Here is a 27,945-nt window from a genome sequence, read left to right on the forward strand (position 1 = left end):
TGACTTCAGTAGCATTGTGACGTCATCAGGATTTCAGATTATTCTTGCAGAATTATCTTACTCCAAAAAAATTCAAACCTCAGAAATTATATTATACATAAGTATAATAAAACGCTTATCCACTGGGGGTGAGTGGGATAGCTCTTTTATCAAACCCTTGACAGGATCTATTCCCCTCGGGGAATAGTTTGATAAAAGAGCTATCCCACTCACCCCCAGTGGATAAGTGTATATTATCTCATATATGTAATGACAGACCACATTTTTGTTTGTATTGTCTTAACCTATTTTTATAACAATTTAAAAAGATGTTTTTAGTAAGTCTTAACCTATTTTTATAACAATTTAAAAAGATGTTTTTAGTAAACATTTTATTACAATTAAACAGTTTTAGAATTGTTCATGTGACATATTCCTCTTCAATAAATATATATGAAATTAATTAGCACAATTATCATATCACAGACGTCTGGACGGCTTGTCGGTTTTAACAATACAATATACAGAAAATTATGCTTTTGTAAAGCATTTTCAAATTTATTCTTGCTGGAATAGTATTAATCTCCACAGTTAAATAGTCACTTCCACACTGTGCTTTTTTTAATTCAAGGAGTGATTCTGAGCTGTAAGTAGTCTATGAGGGTGCCGTGTTAAACCATTCCCGGCTTGGCATACATGGGGAGGTGGTAGTAGTTATAGCTCAGGAAACTCAGGAGGCGTGTCTCCACCGCTCGCTTAGAGCCACTAGAGGCGTATATTTCTAACAACTGCTTCTTCTGGGACTCGTTCATCTACATAGAAATAGATTGGGAATTTGAATCTTGTCAGCATTATTTTTTGACATGTACATGTGTACAAAAATTTAATTTTCTATGTGGCATACTTTGAAATTTATGAAGCTTGACACTATCTAATTCTACTGCACTTTTTTACTGCTGTACAGTGTCTGATATAGACTTTCCAAGATTGCTACAGCTAAGAAGCTAGACATAACCTGGTTCTGCTTTTTTCTTATAAAATATCTGATATAGACCTTTTACTGCATGAGTACACTTGACACTCTATTAAATTCGTAAAGCTTGACATATTCTGGTCCTGACTTTTTAAATCTATAAAATATCTGATATATATATATATAGACTTACAGGAACATCTTCATCCACTACCTCTCGGACTTTATCCTCAATGGAATCAATTCCAACACCCTATAATAAACAAAAAGAGATTAATAACTGAAATTTACTCAAACTTCAAGATATTAATTGATCTATTTTAAAATCACTTGTGGATATAATTAACTGGTTCCCATACTTACTGGGCTCGTGACCAGGAGTTCTCGAACCTCATCCCTGAAGTCAGAGAATCTGTCATGGTACAGGGCAAGGCTCCAGGTCTCCTTAAAGAACCTGAAAAAATTAAAGAGTTAAAGCTTTGATTGGAAGGCTAGTGTACATTCAAATGGAGGATAACATGTTTTAACTGCATTAATTTTTTTTCTTTAATAACTAATATCTCAATTTCATGGCAATTGTATTGAATTAAATGAATTTTGCTATTTAGGAATTTTGCCATCAATGCATAAGATAAATTTATAAATATTAATATTATTATTTTTAATTGTCAACTTACTCATAGAAGTCTGGAATGAGTTTTTCATTGAAGCGAGACACCATGTTGTTCAAAAACCTTTCATGCAGTCCGTACAAGCAGATAAAGTTTTCACTTGGGAAAAGCTGATAAAATTATAATACATGATATATTTACATTATAATTTACATCAAAAGTCAAAGTAATGCATAACCAGGAAGATCAAGTTATTATTACCTGTAGTACAAATACAAAATAATTAAAGATTAGGTATAAATTTTATTTGGCATCATCCATTAATATCAAAACATTTTCATTAATATACATGTATAAACATTTAATTAGTATTTTGAACACTGATATCATAAATACAAATGAAATTTCTTGAAGCGATTGGGAACCCATTACACCTTTTTTAGTGTTATTCTTGATATCTCAAATCCCTGACAAATTTCAGCATGTTCAAGTTTATAAGATTTGACTATTTGATTTTTTAATGACCATTGTCATGAAGTTGGGTGTCATTCTTTTATTGTCTGATGCTAATTTTTCTTTCCATGTTGTGACTAATTGTCAGGTAGACCACTGTCTACTCAATAATGAAGGTGGTATCAATCATAACATACAGGGCCAACATTTGAAGATGTCTTATTTGATGCACTCTGTTGTCCCACCAAAATAGGCCCAACCTGAATTAGTTCTGTCATTTATTTTTTTTTTGTTAGGTTTTCCTGGTTTCTAGAAAAATATAGATCATCTGAATTGCTTTTAAACTTGAGATTGTACACTTTTTTTTCTCTGACTGCTTTTACAAACTTTTAAATTACATCAATAAAATTTAATTAAGAATCATGGAGGGATAAATTTGTAATTATCTGTATTTAAAGTAACATGCCTTAATCTTTAACCATGAATCCTGGAAATGGGTGAAAGAAAATGAAGCAAGAGGCCCAGGGGCCACATCACTCACCTGAACACTTTGGCTAGGAAAAAGTGGAAAATTAATCAGTTTAGTTTTGAAAAATATAAATATCCCCAATTTTATCTTTGCTGTTCTTGGGAAGAAAATTTGCAAAGATTTTTTTTATGTAATCCTATATAAAACTTTGATTGCTCATTGTGACCCCACATTCCTCCATTCATGAATTGAACACATTTGAATTTACATTACTTGAGGATGCTTCCATATAAATATGACCAATCATGGCTTTGCTGTTCTTGAGAAGAATGTTTTTACTATGTATTCCTATGTAAAACTTTTATCCCCTCCCCTGGGGTCATGATTTGATCTACTTTGAATCTTCACTACTTCACAATGATTCCATTTATAAAGTTTCATTTCAAAGCACAGTGGTTCTGGAGAAGATTTTCAAAAAGATGCCATTAATTTTTCATGAAATCTTATTTATTTTCCCTTGGAGGAAGGTGTGATCCTTCATTTGAACAGACTTGAATCCCCTTTACTCAAGGATACTTTGTGGTAAGTTTTGTTGACACTGGCCCAGTGGTTTTTGAAAAGAAGATGATGTGAAAATTTAGGACAACTACAACAGACAAAGGACAAATTTCCATCAGAAAATCTCACTTGATCCTTTGGCTCAGGTGAGCTAAAAAATTTAAAAATTGCCCATTTATAATTTATTTTCTACTTTTTATTTTATTTTAAGCCTTGTGTCATTTTAATGTTTGAACAATGAAGCCACCTCATTTAATAGATTTTATGATAAGGTTGACAACATGACAACATCCTGTTAGGTAAAATGATTCTCTGGAAATCCTTCCCCTTCTTCAAGTCAAAAAGTCATGTACGAACAAAAAGAAACATGAATTTGCTTGATTATTGAAGTGCTGCATGAATGAAGTGGGAATTTCCCAAGCAATTGCAAGAACATTGCAACATTGAATGAATTTCTTGATACAACTCCAAATATGGTCATGAATTTTTCAGTCATGCAGAAAAAGATTACTCTGGTAGATTGTTTTTAATTGATTGATGATTATTTAATTTCTTGTCCCAACAAAGCTGCATGTGTATTTTCATCTAATAGATTAGAATTTTTGTAAATTTATAAATCTTAATTTCATAAATTCATTTCAGAATGAAAACAATTATGACCATAATTTTAGCATATTTAGCTCTCCTTCCCAGTGTTACTGTTCTTTAAGCTTAGAAAACAAATAAGTTAAAATATTTATCATGTGGAAGGCATAGGAATACTGGTACGGACCTCACCAATTCACCTCTACAAATCAGCATTGCAAGATATTGTGTTCAATATGAAAATTAAATGTTCAAGATATTTAAGATATCTCCATCTGATGAATTACAATACAGTGTATATAGTATGAGTTAGGAGGCCTGCAGAGCTCACCTTTTTAGACAAACATGTAAGGGTCTCTACATTATTGTACTGGTTGATATGGATCCTGAAGTACTCTGGATCCCCTCCTGGACTGCCTGTCATGTATTCCTTGCCCTGTTTTACAGAAAGGATATCTTATTTTTCTTCTTAAAAAATATTCTCATATAAATTTGTAACTATATGGTAAAAAAAATTGAATTACATGTATAAGTAAAAATACTTTTCCCTTTTTTCAAATTTTCAAGTACTTACATAATCTGGTTGTTCTTTCTGAGTGGCTAATGGAATATCTAAACCTGGTTTGGCAACATGCAGGTAATTATAGCCACCTATGATATTTTAAAAAAAAATCAAACAATTGTGTAAAATGACTTAATGTTGAAAGTTATGACGACAAACCTCATTTCCTACATCAGAGGCCTAACTAGAATGCAAACTCTATTGCAAATATCTCACATTTCTCAAATCCCACAGGATTTTATCTGTATATAAGTACATGTATATACCTAATTCATCACATAAAAACTTTTTAAGAGTTCTACAGACTTGCAAAAAAAAAGACACTGAGACTTAATTATATTCTTTATATAAAGGTAATGTATACTAGCTTATAGTTACTTGGGCCTTACTAGGAAATGTAGAAGCAACTCAACTGCATATAAGACAATCCTTTTCAAATCAAATTTCTACCTTTTCTTTCACAAATATTTTCTTGAAAAATTCAAAATTGATTTCAAACCAAATGTTCACATGTACATGTCTTCCTAGTATATTGATCAATCAATGGGTAAAAATGGTTACAATTTCAAACTAACTGTATGAGAGTTGTTGTATTGCCACAAAGGTAGTTAATAATTTAATGACTTTGATTGTTATTTATTGGAGATTACATATGATTGCGCCCATGACAAAAGGGTCCTTATGGCATTTTTGCTAAAACAGAGAAATAACGTCATAAAGATGTGACGTTGCAGACTGACGGTGAACTTCGACGCAGTTTTTTTTTTAACCACGTGTTTTGACGTTTGACGCATCCAGAGTTTTTATCGCTGTTTTCAACATGTGGAATTTATTTTCATTTATAAATTAATTTAATCAATATCTGAATCTCCTAATCCACTGATTTTATTAGATATAAAAATTAAATAAAAACATTTAGAACTGGTTTCTTAACAAACATTATTAAATACGTCTCTATAAAACCAATAGTTTTCCTATACATGCGTAATTATATGTATAGAAGCTGTAGACAAGGTGTTTTCTGATAGCATATTGAACCTTCATACTCTAGATAAATTTTATTTGCATATTTATACCATTTTTAGAATACATCTTAGACAGGGTATATCGTAAAAAATAATGCAAAGGAAAATTGTCTTCCTACTTCTTTGAGATCCGCTCCACCACTCTCAAATATACATCGCGATCGCGTCGATCACTTGTAAACATTGATTCATCGGTGCATACTGCTTAAACTGTTGTTAAATTGTTTGTACAAATGTTGAAACTAAACATACATCTTCCACATTTTTTTTACAAATCTAGCAAGAAATGTGTAAGAACGATAGTCAAGATTATTTGTATAAAGAGGAGAGATAACCCAGATGTCAACAATCGATGTAACAGGGGTACCAGACAGGGACATTCATTATTTTAATTGCGTACTTTTTCACATTTCAGCTGCATGTTCGCATGAATTTTCTCCCGGATTATAAAAGACATATTTTATAACCAAATAACCAAAAAAAACTTTTAATCGTCATCATAATTATGAATTTTTAAATAAAAAAATGTTGTTGTACTTTGGGAATAAGGTTAATGTAGAAAAAGGAAAAACAAAGAAAGAAAAAAGAAAACAGCAAAATTAAACAGACTTTAATTTTTTTTTAAAAATCTCTTATCTATAGCTTTTTTTTTGGCATGAAATAATTTCATGACGAATTGCATTTTTAAAAAAATAATAAACATGTAAAGCGTCTACCCTTTAATCATGATTAAATAAATTAAAAATTTAAAAATGTTGTTTTGTCTTATATTCTTGTTGCCCAAAGACACTCCAATTTAGAGAAATTAAAACAAGCAAAAAACATGCGAATGAAAAAAAAAATGTTCTTAATGTTCTAACTTTAATAGAGCTGGTCAAGCAAATCTGATGAGAGAGAGAGAGAGAGGATGTAGGGTAGATAAAAATATTTATATTGAATCTATTTAATTAATATTGAGAAATGTGAAACACTATTGAAAAAGATGAGTTTTCAAAACAAATTAAATAATAAAATGCTGTAAAATGAAAGAATTTTTTTGGGGGGGGGGGTTCTCTAAACTATACATGTATGGCTATTTATTTTCAAGATCTCCAAATTTAATATCCATGTAACTCTATGGTACTTACGTGTTGTTGTTTTTTTTTTTTCATACAGAGTTCAAATGTTTTAAGCATTATCTGCAAATTAATTCTTTAAGCCATGCCGAACTTTGTCTTTCATAAAAGCTCGATCAGCATTGAATGTCTCTTAACAGATCAATTATCATGCTAAAAACTCAATCATCACTGAACTTATAATCTCATTGCAGTTATCAGTGTGGAATAATATATTGTTTAACCTGCCATCAAATTATGCATAAATATTATTAAATATCCTCAAAAATTATTTATTTTTTTTGGTTGATAAAAAAATCTTTATAAGTTCTGGGTCGGGTTTTATTTCTACATGTAAATGCTAACAGAAAATAAAATTCAATGCTGAAATACATGACATAAAACCGCAACAATATGCTTGCATTTTGTTTTATTTTGGCTGCAGTTCAGGGGATGGGGGTGGGGATGTCCTTATATATTTCCGTAACATGTAGGCTTTACAAGCTTAGCATATCCAAGCTTCTGGCACTAGGCACGTAGCATTGTTTTTGAAAGGGGGGGGGGGAGGCTTAGAAAAAAATTTATTTACCTTAAAAAGTTGACAAGCAAAAAAAAAAAAGGTTAATGTTGCACAAAGTCAAAAATCTTATTTCTTGGGGAGGGGGGGGGGGGGTGTGTGTTAGAGGCCAACTTTTTTCAGTACCAATATTTATACCACGTTTTCCGTACATCACTAATAGTGGGGGGGGGAGGTCAACATTACCGCTACATTGCCAGAAATTTCAACTCATTACCGCTACATTTTTTCAGATTTTCGACCGATCATTACCGGTACATTTTCCCGGCCAAAAACAACTCATTACCGCTACATTTTGAATCAGCCCAAAACAACTCATTACCGCTGCATAACGATATAATCAGGTATGGGTCGGTATATGAGTTCTAATCAACAAAATTCACTCACTAACTAATCAGAATGAGTATATTTATATAAATAACTCTGCAGTCGAAATTTAATTATTTAGCGTCATCTGAACATTATGACCACAATATGTCAAGCAAATGGCTTTCAAGGCTTCAGCGATAGTGTAAAAACATTTGACAAAACTTAAAATTTTATCTATGAACAGTACTTGATTTTATTTTCTTTGTGTTTCTGGATATAAAATTCATTTTAATAATAAAAAAAAAAAAACATCCTGCTCAAAGTCCTACTTTCACCTCCCCGTGGTGAGCAGGGGAAATGGGTCATGCATTTATAGGTTGTACTGTACACGAATATGTGGCTGGCTAACGAAAGACGCAATGTAGCGGTAATGTATACTTTTTTATGTAGCGGTAATGTAAGGTTTTTTGTAGCGGTGATGACTATGTAGCGGTAATGTTGCTACGTCCCTGGGCACAGGACCAGAATGGAATTCATACTCTTTAAAACTCACATTATAGAATAAAATTAGAAAACAACATTAGAATGAAGGGGATTTTTTTAAATTAGGTCATAAATAATACATCCCTACAAAAATCTGACATTTCAAAGCTCAGCCAGTTCACAGACAATTGTCAGGAAATATATTATACAAAACAGTCATATTCAACTGACTGTATATTTAGGCATAAACAATTACATGTTATTAATCTTTAACCCACCCCTACCCCAACAAAAGCTATACAAATAAACCGTAAATGGCATCTTTAATTTAATTCTATGGGTGTGCTTCTAAAACCCCCCATTTCATAAAATAAAACCAGATTTTTTAATTTTAGGGTATCATTATATACATGATTAACAATACTGAATTCATAGCAATTCAGTTCCAGGCTCATAGTGTTTATGATCGCTGTGCGATTTTGAAAATGGCAATGCTCAGAATTAAAGGTACAAATATAAAATGAAGAATAATAGGCAGCATTATTTCAAACCTAAATAAAAAAGTGAATCTGCAAGTTGTAGGGTTAATGGTACTGGGTGCACCTAAAAATTCTGAATTAAAAAAAAAATATTTCTTTTTTATTTATTTTAACTCGTGTTCACAAGAATTGTAAGTTTCTGCCATTTAGATTTTTTACCCCCCCCCCCCTTCACCAACATACACATAATCCTACAAATGTTAATTCTGGGTTTATCTATTGTGTAAATGATTGCGGATTATAACTCATTCATTTGTTTGTAAAATTATCATCTTTTGATTGGTTAATATTAAAATATTCTTACTGCTAGACTGAAAAATATTTCGTGTATCCTTTATATTTTCAAAAAATCAGTGTCATTATTGACCCAATGCAGATAGACAACCTTATAGATGCAGTAAATCAACCGAATTTCCTTTTTATTTACTGTCTATTGTGTATCGTAATTACATGTTACATGTACCACACTTAACAATTTTTCTGTCTTTATATAAAATTTAGAAAGAAAGAACAATCAAATAAAATTTCACTTCGCAGTAGCATTTAAGAAGCGTAATGTTGTAATTTTAAAAAAAAATAATTTTCACGTATATGGTAACTAAAGATATATCGTTTATGCTGAAATTTTGACCTATCGAGAGCAACGTTTAAATTAAAATAATTTTCAAATGAATTCTACAGGCTTATCAAATGACTCTTGCATGGATTACCAGTTAATATTTTGTTTGAGAAAATAATTGTTTCAAAAAAAAAAAATGAATGGATGTTGCCCGTTGTTCAGGTTTTCCCCTGGTGTTATAGAAAAGTGAAATGTAAAACAAACACTCACTCATAATACTATACACCACTGATCATTAATCCATAATATATATAACTATTAAATAATTATTAATAATTAAAAGAGACAATGAGACAAAAATAATGGGCATGGAAAAATATCAAATATTACACAACTATTAATCACCGTAGTAAAATTACAGAAGAAAATCATTTAACGTTCACTCTGAAAACGTTTGACGTTGTTGAAAAACATGACGTCATAATTAACCTGTTAAAGTATTTTTGATAAAAATGAAGAAAAATCCTACTTAGAGTAGACGTAGGACCATAAAAATTCATATTTGACAACTTCTAACCTTACTCTATCAGAATCCGTGAAAAACTCAAAATGCATAAAAGTTGCCATAAGGACCCTTTTCACATGGGCGCAATCATATATGCTATTCCCTTAGTACATGGCAGATTTGGTCAATTAATATAATATTGATCAAATCATGTGTTAGCAATGTTGGTGTTAATTTAAAATTCCATTCTCTTGTATTGATGAGCATTTTCTTCTAGATTGTGATCTAAAATTCACCATGATTAAATACAAATTTCACAATGGGATTCTGCTCAATGAGATTCATTACAAATAGCCCAGGGATATAAATGCTGGAGCGACAGTTTCTAAACACGGTGGTTTGTTATTTGAAAACCATGGAAAATCCGAAACATATTGGATGATAAATAATCCTGTTGGCATCAACAAAGTATAGTCCCTAAGCCTGATGTCAAGTGTCTCTCCGCTAATGAGACTGCTTTAAAAAAAAACACACATATATTAATGGATGAATTCCTTAAAACCTGGGATCAGGTGTTTGAAAACTAAATGACGGGACCACCAATGCATTTTTTTACTTACAACTGTTATGAAACCCTAAAAGACGCTTTTAAAAACAAAGCAAATCTGTTTCTTTAATATAAGTCTGAAGAAAGTTTTTGATATATGTATGAGAGAAATTTGGTACTGTGTAGAACTTGCTTAATGGCTAATGGATGGAGTTAAAACTTGGCTTCCTTTGAATATTTTGCAAGACAGACTTTTTTTCCTTCTGTAACCATAATAAGAATTATGACAGGTCCTGCAAGACTTGTTTGGGTTACAGCAAACCAAGTTCACCTTGAGATAATTGAATCGGAGGATCAATATTTGGAATCTTTTAGTGATAGCACTTCTTTAGTCAGTGTTTCCGTAATTACTAATTAGTCTTCAATATGATGATTGTGTCCACAACAAAATTAGAGGACCTGTTTTCATCTTTTTGCCGCTTTTGCCTGCTAGATGACTGATAAAAATTACAAAGCCTACACAATTTACAAATCAAGTTAGCTAGCCCCCTGATGAAAAAGTAAATTTACTTCATTCCTGGGTGAATTAGATTAACAATGTAGTAATTTATGTATTAATTTTATTTTAATGTATTTTAAGGAAAAGAATAGTCAAGTGCAGCAAAAAAATTGCACACACACCCCCCCCCTCCATCTTCGTGGATGTGAATTTTCTTTTTTCATTGATTTAAGTAAATATAAATTAAGTAATATAAATACCTGGTAAAACTCCTCCTTGTATTTTGGGAGTTCTATAAATAGGAATCAGATTCAAAGCCTCCTCTGGGGGTGCCGTTTGTTGGTCCAATGTGGGGTCAAAGAGACGCAGCATTTCAGTGGCCAACTGTCAAATTCAGACAAAAATGAAAATTTAAGTATTTTTACCTTAATTTTTTATTTCTGATTTATAAATATATAATATATTTAAGGTTAAAGCTCTGAACTTGTATGTAGTTTTGCAAAACACTTTATTACATTAGGATTTAAAACAAGGGTAAAATTCAATGCCATTTTCTTTCCTAATATGAATTTGGAATTGCAAACTTTTGATTCCAGATCACTCTGAAAAATAACTGCAAAATATGCCTGACATTTGTTTGGAATAATTGTTGAAAATATATTTTTAAAATTATAATTTATAAACAATCAGATCAAAATTCCTTTTTAAAAGAATAAAATTTGTACCTCCAGAAATAACACCTGTAATCTACATGTTAAATAGCGATAATAACTAACTTCCTCTGATATTTTAAGATAAAAGGAAATATACTAAAATAGTTTACTTCCCTAACTTTTTAAAAAATATTTTTTTTTACAATAAATCAATTGTTCAGCAGGATGATAGAAATGTACAACGGTAGCACATAATTAAAAATTTGACAAGGGCACAACTTCAGTTTTGAAGTCATTTGCTACTGCTGGAATTTCAGCAAATTAAACTTGGATCTGTTCTTTAAAAATAACATTTAGAACTGCAATGGTTGCAAGAATAGAAAACCATTAAAATTGAATGCTAGCACCAGGAATTTTAGTGTGTGTGAAATAAAAGAAATCTTCAGTGTAAAAAACAAGAGAGCACCTGTCATTGATTGATGATAAATAACAGTGTCACATATTGGTCCTAAATGTTGGAGGTCTTCTCTCAGGATAGTTGTCACTACACAAAACACTCAAGGCAGAAATCGGGTTGCAAATAATGGAGATGTAGGAGAGATATGCTGTAGTTCTAACATAGTATTGAACTGTATGCTTTCCAGTCCCACATGGATTAGAGTATCAAAGCCAAACAGCTAAACATGGCTCATCAATGGCGCAGGAAACTTACATGACCAAATGCCTCCAGGAAATTTCTAACATGGGGCTGTACAACCGTCTTTACTTTTCATTTAGGTAAGTGATTCATTTTGAGACGAAAACTTGTGGAGATTTTAGGTCAGTGACTTTTTAATCTTTACACATTTTATTCCTTTTCTTTCCCCTACCCACCTCTCTCTTATGTAACTGATATTTCATTTCAGACAATATGCTTTTATCAAATTGAACAGATTGATTTTTACTTAAAAACTTATTGATATCCTAAATATTATGTGTAAGATAATCAACATCATGTAAAACTTCTTTTTCTTAATGATTATCCATGACAGTAAGGGGTCAAAATATATATACGTGCAATTAGTGTTGCATACAATTAATGATCTGCCACAAGTTTTTACTTTTCTTAGCTTTATAAATAGTTGCACGAAAATTATTACTTATTTGCAAAAAATATTCTCTCTTTTTTGTAAAAATGTTTTATGAGATAACATAATTATCTATATGACTCTAAGTAATAGAAAAATTTACATTTTTTTTTTTAAATCTTGTAAAAAAAAATATTTATTCAATTTCTTTATATTTCCTTTACTGGCCATGGATTTTTTTTGATTTGAGGGCCTTACACAAACACGGGAGTAAATAAATAAAGAGTAATGATTATTAAATAGAAACACGGCACTTTTATGTTTATAATTATCATCATTCAGAGCATCTGATTACATCAAAATAGCATCAGTAACAATAACTAGATATAAGGACGTCCTTAAATGGACTTCAAATGTTTCCTTCCCTCCCGTACACAGCTGACCAGAGAAAACTCACAATGCGTAACATGTCACCTACAGCAATAATCTAAACAAGTTGTAATTTCAATGATTACTTTATTTTTTACAGTTTGTGATTATCTTGTGCTAATATCTGTGTTTATAAATCAGGCTTCTGAAAGATGTACCATTACTTCCTTTAATTAAACAATCAGCAGAGAATTAACACATGTACTTTTGATTTTCATGAATTTAGCATTTTAACTTGTATTTACTATTAAATCTTTAGATATTGAATTCTGTAACCTCCTAGCTGATTTTAATTTTGAAATGTACATGGAAAGTGTTTGATCTTGAGCAATCCTCTAAATTAGAAATCTTCAGTTTTTACTATATATTTTTTTAAATAAATTCTTTTTACATCAAAACTATTAAATAGGTTATAGAGAATTTTATTAATTTCTTATATTTAGAATATAAATGTTCCTTAAATTGTTTGTATTTCTTTCATTTTTATTAAATCACTTATTTAACCAATGCATTGAAATGATCACAAATGGTCACATGAAAGGAATTCCTGCCTTTTTTATCCTGTCTGAAAAATGCTGTTTAACATCCCAACAATCACTGAAAATACCTTTACTTAAATATAAAATAGAAACACCCTTGTTATAGAAAAGTCAGAAGAGAATAGATCAGGTCAATGTGGGACGTTTCTTTACCATGACAACATTTCATGCATCCCTGAAATACCAAAGTTCTAGCTCAACACACCTATTTTTCTGACCAATCAAAAGGAAGCTGACAGGAACTCATTAATTTGACTTTATTTAAATAGTAAGTAACATTAGTAAATTTCTATACCAAAGAATATAATGTATGGATCTCGGTAAGGTATATCTGTTGTTTTGAATACGTGGTTGCAGCAACCTAACCCAAGTGCTTTTAAGGTAATGAAACTTTGTTTATTTGTTCTCATTGAGAAGAATAATCTTATTTGTTTCATCAACTCAATTGAAAATGTTAAACTATATCTGTAACATCAAACAAAAAACCATTGACTTCATTAATTTAGCAATTAACTGTTAAAGCCTTAACTTTAGATGAATTAAAATGGGGGGACAATGTAGTACCTAAGTTATTTTTCAGTCAGATTATGCATGATTTGGTATTTTAATTTATTTGAAATAAACAGTGGGATATTATAACACATTAATCTTCTGCTGTTTTCAATTAACTTATTCAAAACTAGCTTATCAAACCCCGGTAATGCTTAACAAAACGGCTTAGTAGAAATCAAACAGGAACCTATACCTGGAAAAATAACTGAATGACTCAGATGATTACATTTCCATCAGAAACCTGACAAAGTCTTTGAAATCTCAGCTTACCTATTAAAGTATTGTAAAATCAAAGGGTTACCTGAAACTCAATAGAACCATCAACAGAAGCCAAAGAATAAAAAAAGGAAGAAGAAAACTGTAACTCAGAGTAAAAAATTGGGCTTCGTTTCCTTCTAAAATTGCTTTATGTCCTCTTTTTCAGACTCTCGAGGAATTGTACTCAGCTGAAATCCCCCAAGATTCCCTCCTCCAGGTAAAAAGAGGGCTCATCAGACATAAAATGTGCAATCAAGGAATATAATCATCATTAATTGCTAATTCTCAGCGCTGATTCAGGATGACAATGGATATTGCTTCACAGGTCTATATTTCTTTGGAAGCAATCATTGGAGTGTTGGCAATTATTGGCAATGCTTTGGTTTTAATAGCCATATTGAAATTTCCCAAACTCCAGAACGTTACCAATTTCTTTATAGCTAGCTTAGCTATAGCAGACTTGTTAGTGGGTATCTTTGTAGCACCTTTAGCTGCTCTCAGCTACTTAGGTCTACCGGAAGATTATCTTGGATGTGTGTTCACCAATTCCATTGTTGTTGTATTGACACAAACTTCCATATTCAATTTGGTGGATATAGCCATAGAAAGATTCATTGCCATTAAAAACCCCTTCTTCTACCAAGAACACATGACAAAAAGAGTTGCAGTGATTATGATCACCATCTCCTGGGTGCTTGCTCTCATCATTGGACTTGTACCTGTCTTCGGGTGGAATTTGGGACCAATGAAAGACAACAAGTGTGCTTTTGTGGCAGTGATAGACTTCAATTACATGGTGTATTTCAACTTCTTTGGATTTGTTTTAACACCACTCATCATCATGTTTGTGATTTATACCTACATTTTTTACATTGTTCGCCAACAAATGGCCAAAATCTCTGCATTAGAAGTCATGCAAAAGCCAGACACACGGAAACTGAAGAGTCGGTTTAAGCGAGAAGTGAAGGCCGCCAAGTCACTAGCTGTTGTTTTCGGAGTCTTTGCTCTTTGCTGGATCCCTATTCATATTCTGAACTCCATATCCCATTTATGTAAAACCTGTAGCTATCCCATAAACCTTCTACTGGCAGCCATACTTTTGAGTCATATCAACTCCATCGTTAATCCTTTCCTGTATGCCATTGGAAACAGCCAATTTCAAGTTGCCTTTAAAAGGATGTTCTGTGGCTATTCCTCTGCAGGTTTCCTAGACGATGAATTTACAACAGTTTCCAGGGCGAAATGCAAAGGTCAGAAAAGAAGTGTTGACAAGGCATCTCCAGTCCATATGCCCAATGATAAATATGTTAACAAAGGATTTACCGGATCTAACAGCAATATACAACAGTCTTCACAGAACGCCCAAGTCTTTCATATAGCTACATGACATCACAAAACACTTGTTCTTGAAATTTTTTGATAGAACAGTAGCACTGTGTACAGAGAAATTTAAATTCATAAGTATGGATAACAGAAAACCATGAAATATGAAACCCAGCTATGACGGTGATTAATAATGTTCTTATTTCTTTGATGTTGTATTTTTATACTTTATTTTAAAGTCCACTTTTTATATTGTTAAATGTTATAAAATATGTTGAACTATATTATATCTTTATTAAGATGAGTATGAATAAATGTTTCAAAAAAGTCTTGTATTATTATACTTAGGGGTGGGGCTGAGGCATTCTTTTTGCTTTGTACAACTGTTTAATTGCCAAAAAAGCAATATACAAAATGTCTTCTTCATATTAAATTTTCAAACATTAAATTACTAGTAGTTTGTTTTAATACTTTGAAAAAAAATAATGAAGAAGTACATCAACTTTGATAAACTTACATGGACTCCAACTTCTTTGGAGTTAAAATTAGCATGGCTCCACTGATCAGCGTGGTATTTACGCTGGTACTTTGTGATGGTTCCCGCCCCTCGCACGGAGACATCATTGGTGTGGAAGGCAGCATCAATAACCAGCTTACCATCGTAAACCAGACAGGCATCATTAATGGCTGGAAAAAATATAACTCATTATTATCTATTTTAAGGACTTTTTTACGTAAATGTTTACTGATGCTACAAATAACAAAACTGCAATAGGAAAAAAAGCCCAAGGTTCTCAGTTCTTTTTCTCCAAATTGGTAGATCTTCAACAGATAATCATCTTTTTTTTGCTTCCAAAAGTCAGAGTTTTACTAAAGAAAATATCACTATCGGTTTAACAAAGACAGATTGAAGTAACATTTCCCCTGCTGCATAAAACAAAGCAAAGAAAGTCTTAAAGGCTTTAGGGTAGACACTTTGTTAAAGTACAGATTCTAATGACTATAAGATTCTCTTCCTTCTTGGAAAAAAAGGACAAAGTATGCATTAAGCTTTTTCCTATATCTCTGCAGTGTTTGACAAATACTTTTGTTGTTTGATCATCACCTAGAGCAGAAAAAACAACAAAAGCTTAAAATGTATTTTAGAATTAATGTAATCCCTGAGAGCATGCCTGTTTTGCAGTGTTTTTCAAACTTTTATTGATTTTGAAATATAAAATCACACTTTGATCAAACAAGGAAGGCTGTTAAATAAGGATCAATTCTTTCTGAGAATGGATTGATCAACTTTTAATATTGTGAAATCTATTCATAATTACAACTTGAAAGTGACTGTGCTATTGAATATCAATAATAATTATCATTGCAAATAAAGCTGACTCCTAAAAAGAATAGTTCCATTAAAATGCATCCCTTTGATTAAGGTCTGTTAAGTACAATCTATAGATTTTACCAGGATTTAATTCAAATTGATTGTTGGTAGTAAAATTTAGATATGCAAATCATTTAATATGAGGTATAATCTGTCTAAATATTCAAAATTCTTGACAAATTTAAGTTGGACAATGCAAAACATGAAGATGCAAACAATTAAAATACATGTAGAATATAGTGAATACTGCAACTACTTAATAATTATAGGGAAAACAAGATGTACAGTCAAACTTCGTTATCTCAAACCTGATGGGACTGAGAAAAAACTTCCAGATATCCGAGGATTCGAGATATCGAGGGTAAAATACTTAAAGAATATGTGGTTGGGACCTCCAAATCACTTTGACATATCCATGGTATTCAAGTTATCGGGGTATGAGATACCGAAGTTCAACTGTATTTGTGAAATCACTGATGTCCACATATGATAGCTTCTAGCAAAGGTTAAATACTTCTCAAATGCAAGTCAAACTCCAAGGTCAAGGTAAAAAAAAAATTTAAAAAAATATTGTTATCCAAAGAAAAGACTTGTCCTAATGAATATACCAGTAAAATACAAATGCCCAACTGTTCAAAATTGAAGGCCAAAGTTAAAAGTTTTTTTGAAAGTGGTACAAACTCCATAGTCAAGGTTAAGTACCCAGGAAAAGACCTTATCACAAGAAATACACATCTGAAATATAAAAGCCCTAACACCAACTGTTCAAAATTTACAATTAAGGCTAAAGTTTTTGAAAAATGACCAATTAACCTCCTAGGTCAAGGCAAAAAGTCAAAATTGTTGGTATTCAAAGGAAGGCCTTCTAAGAACTGCTGAAAAATTATAGCCAAAGTTAAAGTTTGCAATATTTTCGTAAGTGTTGGTCAAACTCCAAGATCAAGGGGTCAAATATGTTGATGCATAAAGAAAGGTCTTGTCACAAGGAATATACATGTGAAATATGGAAGCCATAGCTTCATTCAATCAAAAGTTATGGGCAAGCTTAAAGTTTTTTCAGAGAAACAGATTTATATGTAAACAACAAACAGCTTATGGATAAAGCAAAATCTAATCCTATACCTTCAATTTTGAGGGGAATATAAAAGAACTAATACACTGTACATAATTTTATTCAAAAAGATCATTTCCTCCAATGTTTAAAAAAAATCACTTAGTTACAAAGTAATAATATTCTGCTATTAACAAACTTCACTTTTCTCCATCCCCCACTAAACAAATCAGTCACTGTCTGATGTTTCAAAAAGAGGGAAATACTCCGAAAGAAGATATATAAGTGGAAATAATGCTGTCTGACTCATTTATCATATTTGCCATTTCGTTTGAACAATAGCTTTCCACTCATGGTTGGACAGATCTCTCCTTCAAGTTCTTGAATTCTCTTACGTGGTATGATCGAGATTGGGCCGAGATCCTTAGACTTCTTTAACATCATTTCAATTAATATCATGACACTCTTTTTACATAACAGTGAAAAAGTATATATTGAACTTGCGCCATGCAAGCAGATTGCAAAATTAACCTAGAAGTTCAGGCCCATGAGACACCTTCAGGTCAATACTGATAACATCATGACTTTATTCAAAACAAAAGGCAGCTATAAAGTTACAGAGTAAACACAGCATCTCTCATCATCATGTGACCTCAAAATGACCTTGATTCAAGTCAGGTCAAGGGCAAAAAACATCCTAAAATCTGAATTCAAAAATATAGTGCAAAACCAAAAGAGTTAATTCATCTGATTTCCTGATAACAGATGGATAGCAATATATTAAACAAATTCCGGCTTCCTCAGTCTTCTCAGTATAGGCAAATCCAAACATGATCTTTCTATGTACAGGGTAGTTTGGTTTTAATAAAACAAATCCCTCCTACACTGTAATTATTGGTTTTAGAAACTTCATCCTTTTCTGCTCTCCTTAAAATCAATATTCATTAATACTTACCACTGTATTGTTGATATTTGATCAAAAATTTATGCAAAACATATCAATACATAATTCTTCATTGTACACACATTCTATCTTTACAAAGAAGAATTAAGTGCTAATTGTGTTTTGATCAGTTTTAAAAAGTCATGTAAACTTTGGTAACCAAAAATGACAATAGTATGTCATAAAATTAGCCAATTAGATAAGAAATAAGCCTAATATCTATATTTCATATGAAAAAAAAAACCCAAATAGTATCATGGGAATAGAACTGGAATAGTCCCCATAAACTTCTCCCCTGATAATGTATAATCAAGGATAATGGACAATGTGACAATTAAATCAGATTTACAATGGGTGAAGAAAAGGCCAATGATATTGTTTAGATGCACCAAATAACCCAGTATGTTGTTTAAAAAGCTAGAAATATGTCCACAGAACATGAATGCCCTGCCAAGGGTATATTAGTGATGCAACCTGAAAATTTGTATTAGTGTATGAAAATTGATCAAAATATCTTGAATAGTGATGCAGTTGAATTGCTTACATCAGTATGCAGAAGCATATGAAGTTTGACACTAATTTAGGAAAGGGAGGTCAAGGTCAAAAACAATGCCAAGGTCAAAAAATGTTGATGCAGTTGGATAGCTCTCATCAGTATGAATCAGCATATGAAGTTGAAAAAGATATTATGAATGGTTTACTTACAACTGACTTAAACACAATTTGATAAAAGTGAGGTCAAGGTCAAAGGAAAGGTCAAGGTCAAAAAATGTTGATGCAGTTGAATTACTTACAACAATATATATTAGCATATGACATTTGACACTGGTTTAGGAAAAGTAAGATCAAAAGGTCAAAGAAAAGGTCAAGGTCAAATGTTGATGCAGTTGAATTGCTTACATCAATATGTATTAGCATATGAAGTTTGACACTAATTTAGAAAAAAATGAGGTCAAGGTCAAAGGAAAGGTCAAGGTCAAAAATGTTGATGCAGGGAAATATCTCTCTTCAATTTGTATCAACATATAAGTTTGATAAAAATATCTTGAATGATTTCTGTAAAACTGAATTAAACACAATTTGATAAAATGAGGTCAAGGTGAAATGAAAGGTCAAGGTAAAAAATGTTGATGCATTTGCATAGCTCACATCAATATCTATCAGCATATGAAGTTTGATGAAAATATATTGGATAGTTTCTTTGAAACTGAGCTTTGAACAGAGCTAAACGCAAAGTGTGATGAAAGGACAGATGGAAGGACAGAAGACAGACATGACAAACACTATATGCCCTGGCCATATTCATGGCGGGGGATAAAAAAAACAAATAACAGTAAAATATCACATTTTTTCAGTGAAATTAATAAAATGTCACAACAACTGTACATCAAAGACTGGAATATCTATTGAAAATTGACTGGATTTCCAAATGAATAGGTGCATAATGAAAAGTATTCACAGAGATGACCTGACAAGCTGTAACAGGACATGGGTTGTTTTAGAATGCAGCCACACAGTAACTGTAGGTGAGCTCCATTATTGGGATTAATCGCCGTTATATTGTAGAATTGTTTACTTACCCTTGAAAGCATCGGTATCCACAGCTCTTTTGTAGTACGTAAAGAATGCCTGTAATTAAAGAAATCAATGTAGCTACAACAATCTACTAATTGATCTGTATATCATATCATTTATTCAGTTTAATATTAAAACTGTTTTAGGTAGTCATAAAATTTTGGTTTTTTTTTTTTATTGTATCGAATATCAAAGTAATGCTGTCTGCCATAACACAATAGGACAAGCAATATAAATTTTTGAAAATTTTGCACATTTAAAATTCCCTGGACAAAAGTTTAACTTGAAGCTTCTTACCCCACACTCCAGCCTCAGTGGTGTCTTTTCCGATGTAAAACTGGCTGAAGTTATCTCTGCTGGATCCTCCCCATCATTCCACTGGGCTAGGATGTACCCAGAATGCACCTGGACGCCGCTGGACACTAGAGCCTGCTTCACTGCATCGTCGATCTTGGGGTCATTAAAGCAGGTAGACTGGAGCAAAAGACAGTAAATCCTTTTAAATGATTTTTTTTTTTTAATAGAACATGATAAAAAAATTTCAGGCAATGGACAATGCAGGTTGCACACTATCCTGTATAATACATTTTCTATTTAATAATGCGAGCTTTCTATGGTTCAGTTAAGTTACCTGATAAATTGCAGGTGGTTCAACCAGCTGTATACTTTCCCCAGGTATCCCCATAGCTAGTAGGGTCTGTACACAACAGTAAGCATCCAAGGTACAGCCATACACTATAGTCTTCTCTGGAACATGAATTATAAATCGTACATACCTAACTACTAAGACTTAAAAATGTATATCATATCTGTTGTATGTACATTCAGAAGATTTTCTGAGAAATAACAAACAATGAACTATGAGAAAAAGATTAGATGTTTGCAATTGAAACTGCATTCATCCAGCTCAGTACAAGCAATCACAGACATAAACAAATTGCTATTTCCTTAGATTTTTACTATGTAAATGACCAATATCTGCTTTAATTTCTTAATTCTCTTGAATATCTTATGTCACTTACTGTTAGATTTCAGGAAATAATTCTCAATCCAGTAAAGAGCCACTGCAGCATCATACTCATCATTGACTGTGAACAGATTTTTGGGTTGTGGTTTCAGGTACCGCCTATCTGGAGAGTTAGGCAGCTCACTGTTGGTGGTCCCTGTGTCAATATCTGCTTCAGTGGGGGCAGGGACTTGGTACTGTTGTCCCATGCACATAACTAAATGATCATAAGGAACCATGGTAGATCCATTCACTATAACAACTTTCTTTTTCCTGTCACAAGCAGTCATTTTACCCACTACTACATTGACCCAGCTTCGTAGGGAGATCTTGGCGTAACTGTCCTGATCGTAGCAGTATGAGCGGCCCAGCATCTGATCCCTTAGTTCATCAGGAGGCATCTCCCCTGGCAGTCCGTGAGGGGAGATCAAAGTCAGGTTGTTGAACCGTAGGTGGGGACTGTTTAAAACATCAGAAATGAAAGAATAGTAGATAAAAATCTTATCACAGTAAACAGTGTTGCAGATATTTTTTCACCATATTTCAAACTATATTTTAAGCAAAAGTTAGGGTATACCAATATGCAAGTGCCTCCAAAAATGAAATTCCAACATCAGATGCTCCCACCACAACTATTCTTGCATTTATTGTAACCTGTAAAGTACAACAGTTACAATTTACAGAAAATGTACAAAATACTTAAAAGAAAATACATTTCAGATAATGTACAGTTTTACCACTTATGTAATTTTTTACAGGTACCATGCCAAAATTTCTCTTTAAAGAATGACTAAAACAAACAGTAGATATAATTGAATAGCTTGCCTTTGGCTCCATTACAAGTTTCCTGTTGATGTGATTGAGGGCGTAACATTCCTTCTCCTTCAGCACCCGATCAGAGGGGGCATTGATTCCGAGTTTGTCCAGTGGGTACATAACCTGTCTGCGGGCCCTGACTGGTACCATGTCATTAAGGGCACTCACCAGTGAATGTTTCTCTACTGTCTAAATGAAATATGAAATAATCTTATCTAACAATGATGGACGAAATAAAAACTAGTTTTCACTATCTGTAAGTTTGAAATTTATCCTTGACTATAAATTTTTGTTACAGAGGAAACATTCCACAGAAACATATAATTAAATACAGGTAAATGGTTGGCAGTTAGAAATATTCACAAGTAAAAAAGGTTGCAAAACTTGCTGGTAATTCTTACAGAAATTTAAACTGCTTCACAGCAATTCATCTTGTTCTGTGTGTTTTTCTTAAAATCAATATAAAATTTAAAGTCACCTGAAGTGCTATTTGGCTATTCTTACCTCCTTTGGTGTATAACTAGGATACAATGGATAATATAAACAGGTCTTGTGTCCTTGTCTGAAAATTTCCTATGAAAATACAAACAAGAAGTACATTAAATTGCATTGTCTCATCCAAATGCATGGCAGAATCAGAATAAACAGACAATTTCTATTCTTTGTACTTGTTTTTTTTTTTTAAGTAGTTAAAGTAAAAATATTGTCTTGGTGATTTGATGAAAAGATGTTAGAAAAAAATAATTTTAAACTTACTTTGATAAAGTATTTAGATAAATGACTAAATATTGGGTTCAAAGCAAAATGATGGAGATGAGCGTGGTCCTCTCTCTTATGATGATTGTAATAAATGAAGTCTTCAATGTTATAATGGGAGCGAATATACTCAATATTCTGAAATAAAAAAAAATATTTTTGTAACTTTTTTTTTTACAAAAAGGCAAAAGTCAAAATTTCAGGATATTTTATAAATTGTAATTGTAAAAACTTGCCTCTTCTCTGCGAATTACTGAAAGGCCTACAATTTGACCTTGGCATTCAGCAACAAATGCTTGAATTTCAGTTCCATCCTAAAAGACATAAACATTTTTAAGACACTTAATTGCTTTTTAAAGTAAACTTAAAATGTCTTCAAGTAGATATTCTAAAACATTACATGTGCAGGTAAAAGCACATACATATATAGCAGAGGAAAATAAATGATCACATAACATTAGGCATATCTGAGAAATCTTTTCATATGTATGCTAGAAATATCTGCAGGAATTGTGAGCATGTCAAGCTTCAGAGTTTATGTTTGCCAAACAGTTAAAATCATTGAAAGTTATAAAAACAAAACCCTCATTCAACTTTCAGATATTATTTGACAGAGGTACTTTTTAAACATGCTACGCAAAAATAAAGTCACATGGAAAATAGCTGTTTTACACTTGTATTATATAAAAAAAACTGACCTCGTCTCTCCTGGCCTTGTTGAACTGCTGTAAATCTCGGAGGATATTGTCATTGAGATGGATGCTTTTCACAAGATTCTCGGCACCCGCTGTATCTTTTGTACCAGCTGGTCTCACTTTGAAATCCCTGATTTAAAAAAAGTTATTTTTCAGGTTTCCTTCATTTTGTACTGTTTGTCCATGCGAAAGGCAGCTGAACACATTTTACAGTGAGATCTATGAATATTAATACTTACTTTAACAGACCAGCCTTGTAGAAGACATACAATTCCTGTGACAAAGTGCTGGGACATCTTGGGGTCACTCTCTGTAAGTTAAAAGTAATCAATGGTCAAACCATAAAGAAGATCACTGATACCTATGATGTGATATAGACTACTGATGATAGGGTATAGACTTATTATTCAATGTTACAGCTGACTCACCATAAATCTTTGAAGCAGAGGGAATTCAGGAACAAGATGTGGTACAGTGATGACACAGAAGTTAAGCTCTGGGAACAGTGAAAAGCAGGTAGCCAAAAAGTCAGATGATCTGAAATGTTATGAATTTTAATTTGATCATTATTCATCAAACTCTGTCATTAAAAAAATTGTGAATGAGAAAGAGTCAATTTTATCAAGAAAGAAGTAAACAAAATAGTTTTACTGCACTCATTAAGGAGTTTTAAATCTTTTAATGTTGCAGAAGTACCTCATTTCAAACCGTTCATCAATACAAAATAGCTGTATGCTAAATGCATTGAGAGGTCCTTTGTAAGTTGGAACAAAGCGTTTGTGTGTCCTCATGGGTGTGATAGGCTGTGGTGTTCCCAGCCTGGACTGCACGGTCTGTAACATTAAATTGTTTTGTACATTTAAACAGATATGTTAATTTCTTCAGTATAATTTGACCGAGGTTACCTTTATCTGTGTACTGACCTCCTCCCTGATGGAGCTCTTCCTGCTGGACACCTGAGACTCCCGATCCTCGGCGTCGTGGGCCACCTCCTCCATCTGCTCCCCGTCACTCAGTATCGAGGCCCCCGTCAGGTGGGCATCACTCAGTTTACTCTGGACTTTGGGAGGATCACCCGACATACTTCCAGCTACGAGACATGAAACAAGAGAGTATGGCTAATGCAGTACTTAATGTAGATTCTAATAAGACACATATTTTCACATATTAAATGCCAAATAAATTGAGAACAAAAGAAAATTCTTTCTGATATAGTTATCTGTAATCTAATAATCTATTTTATATATTTGCAGTGACCTTGGACCCTCTTTTCCCAATAAAATTCAACAAAAAGGATAACAAGTCTGTACATTGTAGGAAACTTATTCCCCACCTCTGGAGTTCTGGCCACTTGATTGTTGACTACCCGGTTTCTTCTCTTCATTTTGTCCATCTGTTTGTTCTGTTTTACTGTGTGTAGAGCTAGCAGACTTCTCAGACATCTTTGACCCAGGCCTTTCCTCTTCTATAATAAATACATGTAATCATAATATCAATAAAAATGTTTACCCTTACTTCTGCATAAAACTGTTCAATCAGCAATAATTTATATGCAAAAATGTTATGATTAAAAAAACTTCCAATTGATAAAATGAAAATAGAGCTCTACCTGTAGGTGCCTCTGGGGGCGGAGTTACAGGTGGAGACACTTGATCATCTGGGTGGGGCTTCCTCAGTCCATGAAGTGCCCCCAGCTCAAAACAGTTGTTCAGTAAGTCCACATTGACATCATCACTGATACTCATAAAACCAATGGCAGTTCCATCAACCTATAAAAGTGAAGAAAAGATATAGTAACAACTACTCAGAGTTGGATTACACAAGTTTATAAATCACTTCATTTATTATACAAAATATCTCTTTTTTTTCAAAAATGAATTTATAAAGTAAATAAGGAACATGACATTAATTTATTTGCTGTTGAATACATGTATTTTCAAAATAAATGCTTTACTTTGATATATACCAATACAAGTAATTCTCAATGCAACAGGGCTTTTTCAAGTAGATCAGCTTACATTTACATTATTGTATGAATATTATCTTAGCATTTAAAAGTTTAAAGTACATTTTAGAATTTTAAGTTCAAAGTACATGCACACATCTGTAACAATACCTCCGCTACTAGGCAGTGCATGTGGTCATCTTGAGCTTCAATTAACTCTGCCAAGAAATAGTCTCCATAGGCCATTTTTAGCATGTCACTCTGACGATTAAATATTGGAGTCAAATCATCATGGTCCTCCACCCTATAAAACATGGCAAAAATATATCCGAATAAATCACAAATTAAAACAATATGTAGTCATAAACTGATAAACTAAATACTGAAAATTTCTTATACTATATATGTAGGACATTTTTCATCTCTGTTTTTACTTCTGCTTCCAGATTCATACATTACATAAAACATATTATATATTACTAAAGTAGCTTAAATGCCCTAGGACATATAACTGATACAATGAATTTGTACACTGTATCAATGTGACAGGTGTACAGACCTGGCTTTTCTGACGTGTAGTACAGGCACATGCTTGTGTCTGTGACAAGCAAACACAGCCCCTTTGGCGGCCCCAGGAGATCCTTCCTTCTTGTCCATTTGTTTGAAAAGTTCATCCAAAGCAGAATCTGTGTCATAAAAATAAGTCAACATTTCAAATCATTTTCCCCCAGAAACAACTGTGGCTTATTCAGGCTCTGAGTTTTTAACTGAAAGATGTGAAGCAGGCTAAATTTTTTTTTTCAAGATTCATTAAGAGGATTTAATAGTGTTTATTACAAACATTGTACTACCTGGATATGCTCCCATTGGAACCATCAGAAAGAGAAAGTGTATATCAGGAACAGCATTGAAAGCTGTTCTAATTATCTCCCTTGCACAGCCATGTGCATACTCTGGTTTAGCCACAAAATAATGCATAAAAAGGGAATTTAATGCATTGACTTGTTGGTTGCCGTATGTGTCTCCAAACCATGTCTCCCATGTGGCTGGGTCTACATCTGTGTTTGGATAATCAAAAAAAGCAGCATGTCCAAGGATTTCTTCTCTGTCATTGCATAATGTGACAGCAAGGACTGCCTTCTCTCTGTTTCATTAAAATAAAATTTATGCTCATAAATGCAAATGCTCACATAAAATCTTTCAAGAAACTTGTAAAATACAATTTGTTAAATAATTAGTTGAAATAATTTAATACTTTGGTTGTAAAGATAAGATTAATTTTCACTTACAAAAACCAACACTTACATTACATTTACAATATTCACTCTACCAAAAAGGGTATTGGTAGAGTCCTGAACAAGACTTAATATGTGTGGGGCATCAAGAGACTCCGTTCTTCTGGCATTAACTACCTCTGGAGGACCATCCTTCGGTGCTATAGTTGCCATCTGCAAAAAATATGAGAAACAAAGTAGGAGTAGATGATTTAGTCATATTCATAGAGGAATACATGTAAGCTTAGAGTATGGTTTTAGTTAGTAAATTGCAGAAAGTCTCAGTAGGTACCACAGTGAAAATATATGTGATGAATCAATAATATCTGAGCATCGATGTAGAACTACATGTGGAATTTGTTTTCAAGAAATGTATGGAACAGTCACCTAAATGCTTAACAGCAAGTGCAGCGAGCAGCACAAAGCGCTGCTTGTCACTAAAAATAAAATTGCCTAGACGAAGAGTAAATTTGGACTTCGCATTATTATCAGGACATTTTTTACCACAGTTACCTGCGGTCTCATAATCCTTAGCAAAATCCATCTTGCTGCGAAAAACGTTCTAGCAGTAATAATTATAAGACATTCGAATAAAAAATTAATTCATGTAGATTTAAAAAATATTAATGGCAGAAAAAAGTTGATTAAACATTCCTGATTAAAATTACCTTTGAAAAGACTTTGTTTTGATAATACATCATACATACAAAATCATGCGATGTCAGTCTAGACCCATCAAATGTCACGTGCAGTTTAATAATAAGCCTGATCTAAATAAAACTATAGGTATCCTCCTAACGGTCACACTGTCACTATATTATGTCTTTTTATGTGTTTTTAATAGTAAGCCTTACACAATCTTATCAAAAATAAAAGCACTTACAAGCAATTAATGAGCACATGCTCCAAAACTTTTCAAGACAATATGAAACCAGATTAACCTATTATACTTCACAAACACAATAACAGAGATGGAAAATCTGCTAAACTGAGTACCTTTGTCTTCCCATATAAATGACAAGGATCCTATGAACCAGTTTGACACTTTCTGATTGCATTAGAGCTGAGCCAAAAATATTTTGGAAGATGACACACAGACATGATTGATATGCAGATCAACAGAATATCTCAAGGATGTTTTAAGGCTTTCACCCAGAAAACTACTTAAGATTATCAAACAATATTACTTACATTTATTTGGAAAAAAATATGTAAACAACACAAAACTACTTGTTGGCCTTAACAGTTGCAAACATTTGCCGCCATATTGAAACTGTTGCTTAGCAACAATATTTTTCGGTCCATCTTGTAAATTGTTTGAGGTACAAAGTAAACAATTTTTCTATATTGAATAAAATCACCTT

At 32.5% G+C, this 27,945-nt stretch overlaps 2 protein-coding genes across 2 annotated transcripts; one reads left to right on the plus strand and one right to left on the minus strand.

Moving 5' to 3' along the window:
• Positions 1–349: 349 nt before the first annotated feature.
• LOC134283103 (cilia- and flagella-associated protein 61-like) lies at positions 350–27,858 on the minus strand. The gene is made up of 29 exons (XM_062765539.1): positions 27,773–27,858; positions 26,613–26,755; positions 26,159–26,451; positions 25,867–25,993; positions 25,479–25,611; positions 24,972–25,131; positions 24,696–24,827; positions 24,286–24,452; positions 24,059–24,195; positions 23,791–23,899; positions 23,602–23,672; positions 23,366–23,492; positions 22,904–22,981; positions 22,668–22,805; positions 22,416–22,484; positions 21,921–22,100; positions 21,673–21,749; positions 21,112–21,554; positions 20,721–20,836; positions 20,387–20,563; positions 20,095–20,143; positions 15,666–15,835; positions 10,588–10,711; positions 4,203–4,279; positions 3,960–4,064; positions 1,630–1,733; positions 1,316–1,406; positions 1,146–1,205; positions 350–791 (listed from the first exon to the last, which is right to left on the minus strand). The coding sequence occupies exons 2-29, from the start codon at positions 26,753–26,755 to the stop codon at positions 651–653; spliced, it is 3,798 nt and encodes a 1,265-aa protein (XP_062621523.1). The 5' UTR covers positions 27,773–27,858; the 3' UTR covers positions 350–650.
• On the plus strand, positions 11,261–15,328 carry LOC134283102 (adenosine receptor A2b-like). The gene is made up of 2 exons (XM_062765537.1): positions 11,261–11,757; positions 13,992–15,328. Exon 2 carries the CDS (start codon positions 14,127–14,129, stop codon positions 15,210–15,212), a length of 1,086 nt encoding a protein of 361 aa, XP_062621521.1. The 5' UTR covers positions 11,261–11,757; positions 13,992–14,126; the 3' UTR covers positions 15,213–15,328.
• Positions 27,859–27,945: the final 87 nt, after the last annotated feature.

Source organism: Saccostrea cucullata, unplaced genomic scaffold (assembly GCF_032062105.1).
Source record: "Saccostrea cucullata isolate Sc308-1 unplaced genomic scaffold, CSIRO_AGI_Scuc_v1 ctg326, whole genome shotgun sequence".
In the NCBI taxonomy this organism is placed as follows: Eukaryota; Metazoa; Mollusca; class Bivalvia; order Ostreida; family Ostreidae; genus Saccostrea; species Saccostrea cuccullata.